The following is a 14425-nucleotide window of genomic DNA, read 5'->3' as shown; positions in this document are numbered from 1 at the left end:
GATGCGTTGGCCGGTCACTGTGAAGCTCAACCGTTCAAGAGGCCGAACTCTAAGTGACTGGGATGGTAGAGCTGGACGCAAAGATAAGAACCATGAAGAATATCTGGGTGGTTTTATAGGCCATGAGGCTGCGCTTGCCAGGGGTTTGAACAGCGTGTCATGGTATGGGAGCGCATTCGTTGGGGAACGAGAAGAGATGCAGGGAGCACCAGAGGAAAAGTGATAAGCAAGAGGTAGATAAAAGGGGATGACTGGACATGGTCTAACTGTTCTTCTGAACTCGGTGCATCGGGTGCTTTCTCTTGAAGTGCTGCACGTGCGCCCAGCAATCCTGCGACTCAGTTACGTGTAGATACCTACTGTGCCTCTTTGTTTGCGCCGCGATGTTGACTCCCACCTCCCGTCTCATCACGCTGTGTTGTTCGATTTACGTTTCTCTTCTCAGCTTCGCCAATAGCGTTCATAACACGCTTCATCGCCAGCATTCTTACCTCCGGCAATCATCTATGGCTAGCACGCTGCCAGATCACAAGGCCATTGTTGTCCCTATCCCCACAATAGACCTGGTCTTCGAGGACCGGTTTAGAGATGTCAATGTGTCAGGCATCAGCCATGTTGTCGTCCAATAAGTCTTCAGCTTTTCAAAGATTCGTGCATGTTCACAAATGCGAAGGCTCTCCGACAAAAGATTCGACTCGGTCATACAACACCGCTCCGACGATCTACACTACGACTTCAACAAGTCCTGGTCCTTCTGGTTCTTCGTCGGCAAGATCCTATCGAACGCGCTTTTCGGCAATGAGGAACAGCTCGAGTGGTTGAATGTTACTCGTGTCCGTGATCGGGAGTTTATATCTTTCACCAAAGTCTGGGGGAACAAGGCTGTTCTCGATTCCGAGAGGAAGCTCGACGACAATGAGAGTCTGCAAATAGTTGAAGTCGACTTCATCAAGCCTGTTCCTGGTGAGGAATTAAAGGCTTTTTGGAAGCCGGCGAGGGAGATAATATGTCAAAGGGTCCAATGGTGTAAGAATTGGGCAGGCAAGAAACAATAAGTCTTGCTAACTACTGCTTTGTTTAGGGGTACAGTACGAAAGAGATAGAGCCATTAGGTTGGAGAGTATAGATGCAACGCCATCCGTGAACAACGGACCATGTCCGGACCAGGAGGTCGAGGAAAGCAAGAACGAGCATTCTCAATCTGGAGAGGTTCCGTCCTCCTCATAAACCTCCCTTCTCTCCGTGCGCTTTCCTCAAGTCGCCACAACCATACGACGCGATAAACAGACCTTCTTCTTCCAACGCGCAATTACATCTAACTGAGGCATTTCCCCCTTCATTATCGCATTGATACAGCAGTCCAGTCTATTGCTTATATACCGCATTTTGGGGTCCAATGCGCCAGCCGTTGAAATCCAGCCTCTAAGGGCTTGTCTGACTACTGATACCTTCTTCCACAACAGTGAATGGATTGTCCAATCATAAATGAAGTCCGACATGGCTACCTACAATATGCAAAGTTGAGACTGTACGGAGTACTCAGACCCGACCGGCTTGAAGAATGCTCAGGAGCACAGGTTGCGCGTCTCTGACGTAGCTTGTGCAGGCAGGACCAGGGTGCTATTCGCGAGAACGAAGTTGGGCCTTGAGTGATCAATAGGCCAACCTCACCTCTACTCAATACCGTTCTTATAAAGAGCACAGTGGCTCGTGTCGCGAACTTATGCACAAGGAAACTCGACCAGGGTCGAGCTGCTGGTTTTACCATTCGTACCTTGCTGTCGGAGGGTATCGGCATACCCACCCACTATTGAGGTCCTGACCCGCTCCTGTCCCTCGACGAATCGACATCACCAAAACCTCTCCCACGACCCCTTTCCCGCCTTGGCAGCACGAGCTTCGACGAATGAGTGGTCTTCATCTGAGAAATCGGCCAGCACAGCCCTGCCCTACACCACAATTAGAAATTGATCTCCATGATCTAGACGTCCTGCTATCAAGAGCGAATTTCTCAAGTCAAAGGTCTGCCGCTTGAACCAAGCTTTCTCCGCATTCCTGCTCTACCTACCTATCTCCCAAGACAATACAAATGGGGGTTTAGGTCCACCAAACCCTTAATGTCGAGCAGACATGCTCAATTTCACTAGGCAGATTGACGATGGCGGTGCCTATTCAACCGAGAAGAAGCCCGGGTTTCTTTCGTCGCTTTCATCGTTGAGCCTCACGTCTTCTTGGTCGGACACCCCCAAGCCACCGGATTCGGGCCGAGACAATGGCAATGCACCATCAGTTCACGGTCGTGATTGGATCAAGGGCGTTGTGATTTGCTCCTGGGTCGTAGGGTCTGTTTTGACGCTGAACATCATTCTGACGGTCATCGGTGCTGGAATCGCATACTCCAAAAATGGTGATACCTCATTTTCCTTTGCAGCGCTTTATACAGGAAAGTGTTCTACTGCGAAACGGTGGACGACAGGAATGCACTTTGCGATCAACGTGTTGTCGACGGCTCTTCTAGGCGCCAGTAACTACTGCTTACAATGCCTTGCATCGCCGTCACGAGCGCAAATTGATAATGCGCACAAGAAGCGCATCTCAGTTCGCATTGGCGTCCCCAATATTGTGGATTTGCTGATCAGGCAGCGGGGTAAGAGGCAGCTGTTGGGCTGGCAATTAATGGTCACCTCGTTACCTATACATATGATGTGAGTAACGCATCGATTCTGCAGTCGTATGGATAGGCTAACGGATCTAGCTACAACTCGGCAATTTTCTTCGCACTTGGTCCTCAAGAGTATGCAGCTGTTGTGGCACCGGCCGGTCCACTCGGATTGAACACGTCGTCAGACTTCGACTACTGCTTTGTACCTAATATCGGAGTTGACCTTGCGACGGCCAATGCGACAATGAGCCGTTCTGACCTTCAAGTCTTAGACAAGGAGGCCTGTGTCAACACCTTTGCCGAGGATTACGTCGCCGGCCACAGTATGGTGATACTCGTGACTAACGAGTCGATGCCAGAGAATGAACCTTTGGCGTACAAGGGACCAGGGAATTTCTGGATCGGATCTAAAAGCGGCAGTCCGTACTCGTGGCTCTGTGATGGGAACTTTGACTGTACCAAAGACATGGCTAAGGAGATGATGCGCAACTGGACAGTGCGACCCGCCAAATTCTCAATACCTCAGTTGTTCTGGACGATCCAAACTGATAACGGTACCCTGGACGAGGACGAATGGGACAAATATACTATAGACTCCGAGATCAATACGCCGGATGTGCGGCGTCTCAATGAGATCCTTTACACCATGCCAGATGAGGAAGAGTTCCAGGCTGCATTGGACGATACGTCAAACTGGGATGATACCTCGTTCCCGGACAGGATAACTATCATAGGGCATAAGTCTTCATGTCCTGCTATGAATCGCGCTGCCGGGCCAGAATTGGAAGACAGGACATATCCCATTGAACACTGTTTGACTACGCCAAGTGAGCCTGCCTGTCAGTTGGTCTTTAGTCCCGCTATCTGTCTGATTGTCATCAGCTGCAATCTTGTGAAATTGATCTGCACACTCTTTGCGGCAACTGATGGTCGGCGAGATGTGTTTTTAACTATCGGAGATGCCATTTCATCGTTTCTTAGTCGCCCTGACCCAACTACGAAAGGGAGCTGTCTTTTATCTAAATCCCTCGTCTATTCAGGAAGTCAAGGGTGGCGCAAGACAGGAAGGAAGAGATCGTGGAAGCGATATCAGGTTCTCAGCGCGCCAGCCGTTGGAGATCACTCAGAGGCACCGCTTCGCCTCGAGCTGCCGACTCGAAAACACTGGTTCCAAGCCGTGAGTATAGGCCGTTGGGTATCCACATTCACCGTGTAAGAAACCATCAATTCTCAAATTCAACTCCAGCTGATCTTGTTAGAATTATCTGTATTGTCGGACCCGCAATCTACCTTCTCTGCCTCGGCATCCACGACTACAATAGAGGCTACGGCACGAAAACCATCTGGGACAGCGGACTCGGCGACCCGACCTCCGCGACAGTCATCGACGGCATCCACAGACCAGAAGGCACGGCAGGTATATTCTCCATGGCCCTACTAGCCAACGTACCGCAGCTCCTTGTCTCCTTCGCCTACTTCCTCCTAAACAACCTCCTCACCATTATGCTCGGCGCCGTCGAATACAGCAACTACGGGCGACATAGAAAACCACTGCGTGTTTCATGGCCGCGCGGACAACAAAGATCAACATACTACCTTTCCTTGCCCTACCGATATAGTTTCCCGCTCCTCGGTACTTCGGCAGTCCTCCACTGGCTCGTCTCGCAAAGCCTCTACTTCGTCCAGATCGTCACATTCGATGTAACTGGCGCGCCACGCCCCAGCGACGAACAGATCGTCGCTATTGCGCATTCGCCTGTGGCTACCGTTTTTGCTATTATTGTCGGCGGTCTTCTCCCTATCGCTTCGCTGCTTCTTGGTCTTCGACGGTTTAAATCGCTCATGCCGCTGGCGGCTGAATGTAGCGCTGCCATTAGTGCAGCATGTCATCCACCGATGCCCTCAGATGACGATAGCGCGAATCATGCTCTGAAGCCAGTGCAGTGGGGCGAGGTCCCTGGTGGTGTTGAGGCGCTGGGGTTGAGCCCGTTGACGTTTTCGATGAGGATTATGGAGGACGGGGGCGGGAACGGAAGCTCGCAGCAACTGGTTTCATTTTCGAATTCTCTAAATGGTACTCATCAAGCCCATGGTCTTCGTTCTGGTGCTCCTCCTGAGTCGGAGCTTTATCATTGTTCGTTTTCATCGGGGGAGGTTCATGCGCCTAGTGAGGGGCGATTGTATATATAGTGGCATGTACAGTGTTAGCATTTTTAACGACTGGCGTTACATAACGACTTCTAGGCAGTCTCACTCGAATCATGTAACATTATCTTAGAATAAATCCCAAGCCAACTAATGAGTCCATTCCGCACGAAAAGGACACCTGTTATATAACTGTCGGCGCTCTCCGTTTCCCGAAACCTGCACTCTGCAAGACCCCCAATCTCCAACTCCTTATCACCGCCGCTGATAAGCCATAATACATATCATCCATATCGCTGTACGACGGCCCGATAAGCAAGCTACCCCGCATGTGACAGTCACCTACGTGACCTCCTTTCTACCACCTCGCTACATTCTGCTTCATTCTTATTCAGTTCCTATAGTGATCAATTAATCGTCAATCATCTCTTTGATTTTTGCTCCTGAAGAGTATCCGTCGATATGAGCAACCTGCACCCCCTCCTCAAGCTCGAAACCGTTCGGACAAAAGCGCATCGCGTCCTGGAGCTCGCGAAAGAGAATAAGCTTAACCATTTCGATTACCACGAGGATAAACTTGATGAAGCGGTGGAATATGTTATTGGTGTCATCCAGGTACCGTCCTCGCCTCCCCTTCCTACTCTTTCTGAACATATCTGGAGATCTGAAGACCTAACAAGACCTATCCCCTATCACAGCGCGACTTCGGTCCAAACGCCTACCACACGATCCCGCCGCACGGAAGGTGGCAGCATTTTGAAGTCGGGAATGTCCCCAGAGTCTCACGACTCCTTGAAACCTGGAGTAAACGAGGATATAACACTCTCGAGCAAACGCGCGGCCTAATCGACCTGTTCTTCGTCTCTGTCCTGCTCGACGCGGGGGCGGGCGATTTCTGGAGATTCACAGAGCCGGAGACGGGGAATGTTTATACGCGGTCTGAGGGGATTGCGGTCGCGAGCTTTTATATGTTTGTCAATGGGGAGTTTAGTGGTGGGTCGGAGAGGGGGGATGTTGTTACTGGTTAGTATTAGTCTACTTGGTCTCGTTTCTCAACGGTTTTCTGGTGGGATGTGCAAGTGAACGTTGGCGTGGGGTGTGGGTGAGAGCGGAGCGGGAGGGGATGTGGAAAGAAGCCGGTGCTAACGGTGCGGTGTAGGTCAAGGACTGAAGAACTTCTCCGTCGAAACACTATACCGGGGTTTCCAGATCGACGATGAGAAGAATCCGCTTGTTGGTGCTCATGCGCGAGTTGAGATATTGCAGAAGCTGGGAGTGTCGCTGTTAGAGAACAAAGAGTTCTTCGGAGCGACGGGGAGACCTGGGCGGCCGGGAGCGCTTGTTGGTATGTTACTACCGTGACCTGATACCGGCCTTTTGAACTAAGGAATGCTGACGGTGGAGACTATCTTACCCGCAACGGGCGCCATAAGCTCGACTATGCTGAGCTTTGGGCTGTCCTCCAGACGCTGCTAATCCCAATCTGGCCTTCAGATCGAACAAAGGTCGACGGAGTACCGGTTGGCGATGCGTGGCCGTTATCTGTGCTCAGTAAGCATGGAGATGCGGCGTCCGAGCCGTCAGAGACTGCGACGATACAGCCTTTCCACAAGCTTACTCAGTGGCTCGCCTATTCCCTCAAGGTCCCCTTCGAGCGGCTGCTGGGTACAACCTGGGACAATGCACACCTCGGTACTGGGCTTCCAGAGTATAGGAACGGTGGGTTGTTCGTCGATATGGGCGTGTTGAAGCTCAAGCCGGAGGCATTGGAAAGGGGACTGAAGAATTCCGGCACGAAAGACGGTCTACCGTGCTTTGGCGCGGGTGATGACGAGATTGTCGAGTGGAGGGCAATGACCGTTGCGCTTCTCGATGTTCTGCACGAGAGGATTCTGAACAACGATAAATTTGGTGATGTAAAGCTGTCACTGCCGCAAGTGCTGGAGTCTGGATCGTGGAAAGCTGGGAGAGAGATTGCCGCAGAGAAGCGACCCAACACAAAATCAAGTCCGATCCTGAACTCGGGAGATGGAACGCTGTTCTAGGTGATAGTCGGGACTCGGGGACTATCGTTGCACTGGAGAAACTCCACCATTGACACTGTGATGTCGCCCAAACGCCACTAGGCTCGGAAATGGATCCCATATCGAAGTATACTCCGCGATGTCAATCTCGGAAGCAGCGATCGGAGATAGAGTGTTGGGTCGTGAGATTGATCTATATCCATCGGCTCTGCTGAAACACATGTACTTACGATCGGTGTCCCAATATTGCCAGACTAGCTCCGCAATAGCGGTTACAGCGCTATCGATCCATGATTCCAGACCAAATGTTCCAAAACAGTAGACAAGAACTCGGAGGGCAAGTGAACCCCGAGGGCCGGTACGCTCTTTTAGAGGGCCCCGGCGGATCCGTTAATAGGTAGTAGATACATCATATACCCACCCCAGGTTGCGGCTATGTTAGCCATAGGTGCACGGAGTAGTGGCCGCGGAGCTATCCAAACAGCACGTAATCATCAACCACTCACTAGGTCACGGAAGAGTGCCCGACTGCTACTTCAACGCCGCTCGGATTGGTGATTCAACCTAAGCACAGACCCTGACGTGGTGTCAGAGTGTCAGATCATAACGCCAATTAACGAGCTCAGAGCCCGGCGAGAAGGCCGCAGGTGGTTGATAAGGTAGAACAACATCGATTCATGTATAGGAAATGTTGCTGTATGATCTGAGACCGAGCTAGCGTAGACAGAAGAGCGGTGTATGTGAGTTGCTAATATGTCAGTCAGTTGGAGGCACCGATCTCCAAGGCAGTTAGGCAGCGGTTTGCAATCTCTAAATATCGACAATACCGGAGATAATGGGCGTTCCGCCACTGATCAGGAAATATATCGATGATCCAACCGGACATGGTCGATCGTGATAGGGTCAGTGCCCGATGGCACGGTGACAGACGCCAAAAAGCCAAGAAGGATCATAGGATACTAGCGAGCCCGGAATTATTAGGTAGGCAGATGCATGACGCAGAGAGTGCCCAAAATAGGCCGGAGTCCGGAAGAGTACGTATAGCAGGTTGTCAAAGGGTTGGGGAGTTCCAAGGATCTGCAGGTGATGTGCTAGTGACGGACGTGCATACATGTGTGGATGTTCCACTAGTTTGTACTGGTCCGGTCGGTGGCAGGGATGAGTGCAGGGGAGCTGTGCAGGGCTGGGCGACCACGATCGACTTGGTTGAGTTATACGCAGTCGGAAGCCGGATATTTAATGCCATATCGATTTCCTGGCTGGATCAGCGCCAACGTGGGCGAGTGATGACCGAAATTTCCCACCATGATCGCCGTGGATCGCAATGTGAAGAATGCGGGTCACTCGAATGATTGCCGTGGAGATTGCCGGGAAGGGAAGCGGGAATAGAGCGCTGTGTCATAGGCGAGATATACCCCGCGATAGACAGTCTGGTCGCACAGTACAACAATCAGCGAGCAATGATCTGGGAACCGAAGCTGAAGGTGAAGCTGAAGGTGAAGCTGAAAAATAAGGCAGAGTAGTGGTAGGAGAAGACTTCCTGAAGGTAGAGAGGCGCTAGCTGGGTTGGGTGAGTGTATAATCAGGTCACGGGATCCCATTGGCCGGACTGGCTAACCGGCAGGAACGCAAGAGTCTTTCTGACCTGCTCCGACCTGCTCTGACCTGCTCCCTCTGAGTCGCTGTCTGTCTCACGTCTCATTGGCCTCTGCTTTCTATTCCTCATTCTGTGCTGGGACGCGTTTCACTCCTGCTGCCATGATAAAACTGGCTGTATTTTCCTGGTGGGACATTTTTCCGGGCTAAGCTATCTGCTACACACCGTCTCCAACTGGACTTTCTTCCTCTTTCTTAGCCTCATCCCCCGCGCATCTCCCTCGTAATCCTTCTTCTATGTCCAATTCCCAAGGTTCAAGCACTGCGGCTTCGGCCCCGGGCATTGACGCCCAGAATGTCGTCGAAGGAACATCCGCACGCAAACACAAGACAACTGCTTGCGAGGAATGCAAGAGAAAGAAGCTCAAGGTACTAGCTCTTATCCGTTGTACCTGCTCGTATTGACCCGGATAGTGTCGGGGTGATCCGCCATGCCAGAACTGCGTCGCAAACAACATAGAATGTCGCGTCAACGAATTGGCCGACCAGCGCCGCAAGCTCCCCCAGAAGCGCAAGCTGGAAGGTCTCGAGCAATCAAATGACATCTTGGAACGCCTATTCGATGCTATGCGCAACAGCGAGGACAAGCAGCTCGTCAATCTGATGAATTTGATCCGAAGTAATCCCGGGATGCCGGAATTGCAGGATTATTTGAAGCAGAACTTTTCGGCGACAGAAATTGAGCAGACGCCAGAGTTGAGCGACCTTCAACGGGATCTCATGCGCCGGTCGGATGAGACGGGAAAGGAGGACGAAGTGGCCCCTCGGGTACCGCGCCGGATGCTGGACGTTCGACGGCTCGCTGATACCCCACTATATCGAGTCCCTGCGAAACCATGGACTACCGTTACCGACGACGATGATCTGGTATCACATATTATATCACTGTATTTTACGTGGAGCAGCCCGTTTCTCGCCTGGGTGGATCGGGATGTCTTTATCCGAGAGATGCAGAGAGGCGACACAAAAAGCCAGTATTGCACGCCGTTCCTGGTGAACGCACTGCTGGCTGAGTCTTGTGTACGTTCCCGACCAGACCAACTGTCACTAGTGAAGATCTAACTGTTCTATTAGTACCACTCAGACTATGCAGAGGTCTATACTGTTCCGGACGATCCGATGTCGCGAGGCGAACAGTTCTACAACGAAGCACGTCGGTTGCTGGAAGAGGAGTCAGAAAAAGAAACAACTGCAACAATCCCAACGATTCAAGGCCTTATGGCCATGTGGGTAAGGTGGGTAGAAGAAGCAGCGATATAAGATTAGGTGCTAACCGGAGACAGACTCGTCCTAATGGGCAAAGATCGGGTTGGCTGGATGTACCTGGATCTTGCATGTCGGGCCGCGGAAGAATATTCTGCTACGCATCCACCTAGGCCTCTTGATAACGAAACAATTCGGATTGAGGAACTGACCACCAATCGGGTACTCTGGGGCAACTATGGCATGGCGGCGTATGTTCTTGCATTCAATTGCTCTTCAATGCTAACGAAGATAGGACTGCCGCGGCGTCCCTTATGAAACACATCGACATGCAGCCTCCCCGACGATCACGGATTCCTATAAACCACGATAACCCGAAAGAGACATGGATACCCTATCCGCGCGGCACGGATCCTGTACCAGGACATTATAATTGTGTTTTTGATCGTTGGTGCGATCTATGTTCCATCGCGTTCAGTATAAGTCGCTCGTTCTATTCCGTCGAAGACCGACTGCCCGCCTCGGAAACAGCCATTGTACTCAATAACGTATTGCATCAACTGCAGGGATGGCAAACCAACTTGCCAGCGTGTCTCATAGCGGAAACTGCTGTTGTGCCTCATATAGTCAGCCTCCAGTATGGCCCACATCTCCTTGACCATGCTCCAGGACTAACCATCCAGTCTTTTCTACCATACCACAATGATTCAGGTATTCTGGTTTCTGCAGTCCCACCATACATCACAAGGAGAGACTGAACATGCCACCTGCGCATGCGATACGAGCCATCGAAATGCTCGGCGTATTGCTCAGCTCATCGCGCTCCACCGAGAACGATGGGGAATTGACCGTATGGAACCCTGCACCATCCAGTGGATAACAACCAGTCTTTATTGCCTGCTTGGATCTTTAGACTCGCTCGAAAATCGCAACGCCTTTATCGAACTTTCGATCATCGCCCGTGCGTTGTCCAGACGGTTTCCCTTGGCCAAGGGCATCATGCGGATGCTTCAGCTTACTGCGAACCAAATGCAAGTATTACTTCCAGAAGAGACGAATGCTCTCTTCAGTGCCTTTGCGGCCGAGAGCTGGAGTGAAAAGGACCGTGAGGCTTTTAGTAGTTTCTATCCACACTACCAAACGGTTATCCGAAACGGCCCAACGCGGCCAGGTGATCTGGCAATGGACCGGTTCTTGATGAAGTGGGATAACCTGTCAATTTCTGATCCCAAAATTCCAGATGATACCTCCAAAAACAAATGAAAACAAATATTCCCCTAGCGAAGAAACCCGCGACCTCATTGGCGACAGTAACACTCGCAAAAAAGAGAATCCCTGCACTTGCAGCACAACTCACCCAAACTATCAGTATTGTGCCGTCACTAGCACTCCAGCCAATGAACCGAAGGGGTCCATTAGTGTTGCTTGAAAATTCTCATACTCGTCAGCCATGTGACAAATAATCAGCATGTCGAGGACGTCCGCGCCTTGTGCTAATGGCTGGGAGAATGTTCCTTCCTGATCGACTGAGGAAGTCTCAGCTGGCTGCTGGCATCTCAATAAATCCTCCAGGAAATAAATTTCATTACCGAAGCCATTCGACCTGTCGCATAAGCTTTTGCTTTTATGTATCCCCGGCTATCCCCAACGCGCACTAGCTTTGGTGATCGGCCGTTTCGACGATCAACTTGGACTTCGCGCGTCGTCATGCGCCAGTGGTTGCGCCGTTCTCCGATCGAGATTCGGGCGCCATTCACAAAGACCAGCCCAGCGACTCAAAATATATAGTTCAAACACAATTCAGCGATTTCGCTCTGCACTGACTTCGAAGAACCCTTTTATCACTGGGTCACGATTGCCCGACTAGATAAAGGATGGCTAAAGCCTCGTCGAATGGCAGTGCCACCACTGGTCGCCCCTCAAAATCGACAGACCCCTGACGTGAGACAACGATCAAACGTTTGACATCTGCCTCCGCTCTCCGCTGTCTCCACCACCTCCATTTTGCGAGCCGTCAGAGCCGCATCGGAATTGAATATCTCGCTCGCTGAGTCTTGTTATCGTTAGGGAGGCAGCGCTACCGCATCGCCATGGCGTCCGACTGGCCCTCGGACCTGGTCGTCGGCGTCGACTTTGGCATGACCTACACAGGTGCGTACCTCTTCGGCTCCCGACCCCCCTGTTTCTCCAATCTCTTTCAGCCACCCAACTGACCCGGATTCCATAAAGGCGTCGCCTACTCCTACGGCACGAACTGGTCGGCTCCTAAACAAATCCAGCACTGGCCAGGCCTCGTCGGCTCGCAGATCGCAACAAAAGTCCCCTCGCACATTCTGTACCCCTCATCTTGCGATTCCATCCACGATCCAAACTCGATAAAATGGGGCTTCCAATGCGAGGAAGTTGTGTCCAACCCTCAAGCTCCACAACGCACGACTCAAAAGACATAAAACAATTCTTCAAATTGAACCTCGACCCGGACTTCATTGATAAACGACCTGATGCACCGACGCGAGAACAGGCGATGCGCTACTTTACGGATTATATTGGGTGCGTTTATCGGTATGTGATTGACTATTTTGGGCGCACGCTGCGGAGGTTTAAGCGAATGAAGGTTGAGTTTGTCTTTTCTGTGCCGACTACCTGGAAAGATCCGAGGATGGTGGAGGAGTTGAGGGGGGCTGTGAGGTTTGGAGACCCTAAGCATAGGGCAGTTATTGGGTTGACGGAGGCGGAGGCTGCGGCTGTTTATGTTTCGGAACTGTATTACCAGGTATGCCTTTACCATATAGTGTGCTTGAGGACGCGATAAGAGGTGCAGGCTAACCCGTCTCGTAGAAAAACGACGTTATCCTCGTTTGCGACGCCGGTGGAGGAACAACGGACGTCAATGTCCTCAAGCTCGCGAGTGCCCCTGGGGAACCAACAGTCTATAATTCTCTTGGTTTCGTCGAAAGAAAACCAATCGGCTCATTCTTCATCGACCTAGCCGTCCACCAACTAATATGCGCAAAGCTCGAACCGCTCCAGATGGCGCTACCGGTAGCAATCGAAGACATTGCGTGGCAAATGATGACCGGCCGGTTCGAGCGATTCAAGTGTTCTTTCGGTGTTCAAGGGGTGGAACAGAAGACGCTGCAACTTGATCTCCCGCCGGCAGTGACGGAGTCGTATTTTCCCGAATCGGGGATATATGAAGGGCAGCTTTGGATTTCTAGGTACGTACATGTTCTAATGATACCTCGTTGAAGTGTCGGTACTGATTAGTATATTGCAGTGATGAGATTCGTGCAATTTGTGATGCGAAGATTGAGGATCTGTTTGAGCTTCTAGATGAACAGATTCGGAGGTTACAGCTTAGCCATCCGAGTGAAAGAATCGTGCGTCCATGTCTATCCTCCTCGCTGCATCAATCATCTTTTGGATAATACCAGCTCACCGTTCTCGCACAGTTCTTTCTCGTCCTCTCCGGCGGCTTTGGCAGCTGCCCGTACATCCGAACGTGCCTGACAGCCCGCTATGAAACACCACCTCACCTTGTCCCGGAGGGAATCAAGGTGTTGACAGTTGATGAACCGTACAGCCTTTATTATCACCGATGCTTCCGCCTCAAAAAAAAAATCGCTATCGATCTGCTAGTCAACTCGCCGTAGTGCAAGGCCAAGTCATGAACCGCACGCAACAGCTCAAATCCCACGCACCGGTCTTCAACCATCTCTACAGCTCCGTCAGCTACGGCGTGATCGTCGACTGGGTATACGACCCCAAGAAACATATCGGCGAACTGACTCGGTACGATGAACGAAACGGGAAGACGTATGCTGTTAACCAGATTGAATGGATTGTGCGCAAGGTGCGTCTTGCTGAACATCTACCAAAGTATGGTGTGATACTAATGTAAAGCGCAGGGTGACCTCATCCCCAGAATAGGCCTTAGCCAATCCTTTCCCGAAAAAATATCTCCCAGAAACCTATCCAACCCCTTTGTCGCACAGATAGTAATGTCCCAATCGCCACCAGAAACCTTACCGCGCAGCATGCGATCCCCCGACGCAAAACTGATCTGCGAGATTGAGGTTGATACCGCTGCCTTCGAGAAAAAGCCGAAAAATCATCGGTGGTATAACCGCGGCCCCGTGTATTTTATGGTTACCGTTATTGTACGCTTGGTTGTTGAGCAGGCTAATTTGGAGTTCTTAGTGACTACTAAGGATGGGACGAGGGTTGGAGGACGGTCGGCTGGTGGGACTAGCAAAGCGAGTCCTAATGCTTCTATCTCGACTTTGGGAATGTCGCCGGACCCTGGTGGTGGCTTCTCCTCGAAACCAGAGTTACCTGGAATCGCGAAAGACCCGGTCAAGTTTCGGTGGGAAAGAACTTATCGGAAAGAATGCCGGATGATGGGGGTAGGACTCAGCCGCAGCAATGGTATCACTAAAAGTACCGCCACAACGTCAAACACCAGGGCATGTACAGAGGCATACTGTCGTCCCTGAAATAGGCGGCGACGCGACGGAACGAATCGAGCTACCTGGTGATACAGCACAGGTGCAGTACAGCACAAGTTAGGTCTTATCACGAGTAGCATAATCAATAAGATCACTGGCACCGACCAGCTCATCGCACCTGCCTTTTGTCCATGATATCCGCGCATATATAGAATGAGAAGGAGCGATGGAGGCCTATTTAGAGTGGTACATAACATCGACTCTAACCATTGCGCCTATTTCCTCGA

At 51.3% G+C, this 14425-nt stretch overlaps 5 protein-coding genes across 5 annotated transcripts; all 5 read left to right on the top strand.

Annotated features, from left to right (window-relative positions):
• Positions 1-665: 665 nt before the first annotated feature.
• Positions 666-1227, top strand: BDV14DRAFT_202777 (uncharacterized protein; the record flags this gene model as incomplete). Its single annotated transcript, XM_073774124.1, has 2 exons — positions 666-1026; positions 1082-1227. The coding sequence occupies 2 exons, from the start codon at positions 666-668 to the stop codon at positions 1225-1227; spliced, it is 507 nt and encodes a 168-aa protein (XP_073625407.1).
• Positions 1228-2130: 903 nt separating this feature from the next.
• Positions 2131-4852, top strand: BDV14DRAFT_191554 (uncharacterized protein; the record flags this gene model as incomplete). Its single annotated transcript, XM_073771508.1, has 3 exons — positions 2131-2705; positions 2756-3874; positions 3922-4852. The coding sequence occupies 3 exons, from the start codon at positions 2131-2133 to the stop codon at positions 4850-4852; spliced, it is 2625 nt and encodes an 874-aa protein (XP_073625406.1).
• Positions 4853-4915: 63 nt separating this feature from the next.
• On the top strand, positions 4916-7276 carry BDV14DRAFT_106154 (URC4/urg3 family protein). The gene is made up of 4 exons (XM_073765587.1): positions 4916-5422; positions 5506-5830; positions 5967-6152; positions 6212-7276. Exons 1-4 carry the CDS (start codon positions 5270-5272, stop codon positions 6850-6852), a joined length of 1305 nt encoding a protein of 434 aa, XP_073625405.1. The 5' UTR covers positions 4916-5269; the 3' UTR covers positions 6853-7276.
• A 1209-nt stretch (positions 7277-8485) lies between these two features.
• Positions 8486-11135, top strand: BDV14DRAFT_106147 (Zn(II)2Cys6 transcription factor). Its single transcript, XM_073765586.1, has 6 exons — positions 8486-8856; positions 8902-9507; positions 9562-9722; positions 9771-9941; positions 9986-10327; positions 10374-11135. Exons 1-6 carry the CDS (start codon positions 8725-8727, stop codon positions 10951-10953), a joined length of 1992 nt encoding a protein of 663 aa, XP_073625404.1. The 5' UTR covers positions 8486-8724; the 3' UTR covers positions 10954-11135.
• On the top strand, positions 11136-14259 carry BDV14DRAFT_210590 (Hsp70 family protein; the record flags this gene model as incomplete). The annotated part of the gene is made up of 9 exons (XM_073775934.1): positions 11136-11841; positions 11920-12025; positions 12112-12463; positions 12529-12908; positions 12968-13070; positions 13143-13267; positions 13330-13543; positions 13599-14096; positions 14167-14259. The coding sequence occupies exons 1-9, from the start codon at positions 11781-11783 to the stop codon at positions 14257-14259; spliced, it is 1932 nt and encodes a 643-aa protein (XP_073625403.1). The 5' UTR covers positions 11136-11780.
• Positions 14260-14425: the final 166 nt, after the last annotated feature.

The sequence above is a fragment of the Aspergillus stella-maris genome, assembly GCF_047715825.1.
Source record: "Aspergillus stella-maris strain CBS 113639 unplaced genomic scaffold BDV14scaffold_51, whole genome shotgun sequence".
NCBI classification, from domain to species: domain Eukaryota; kingdom Fungi; phylum Ascomycota; class Eurotiomycetes; order Eurotiales; family Aspergillaceae; genus Aspergillus; species Aspergillus stella-maris.
Note: the sequence above shows the minus strand (reverse complement) of the source record. Positions and strands in the feature narration are given on the sequence as shown.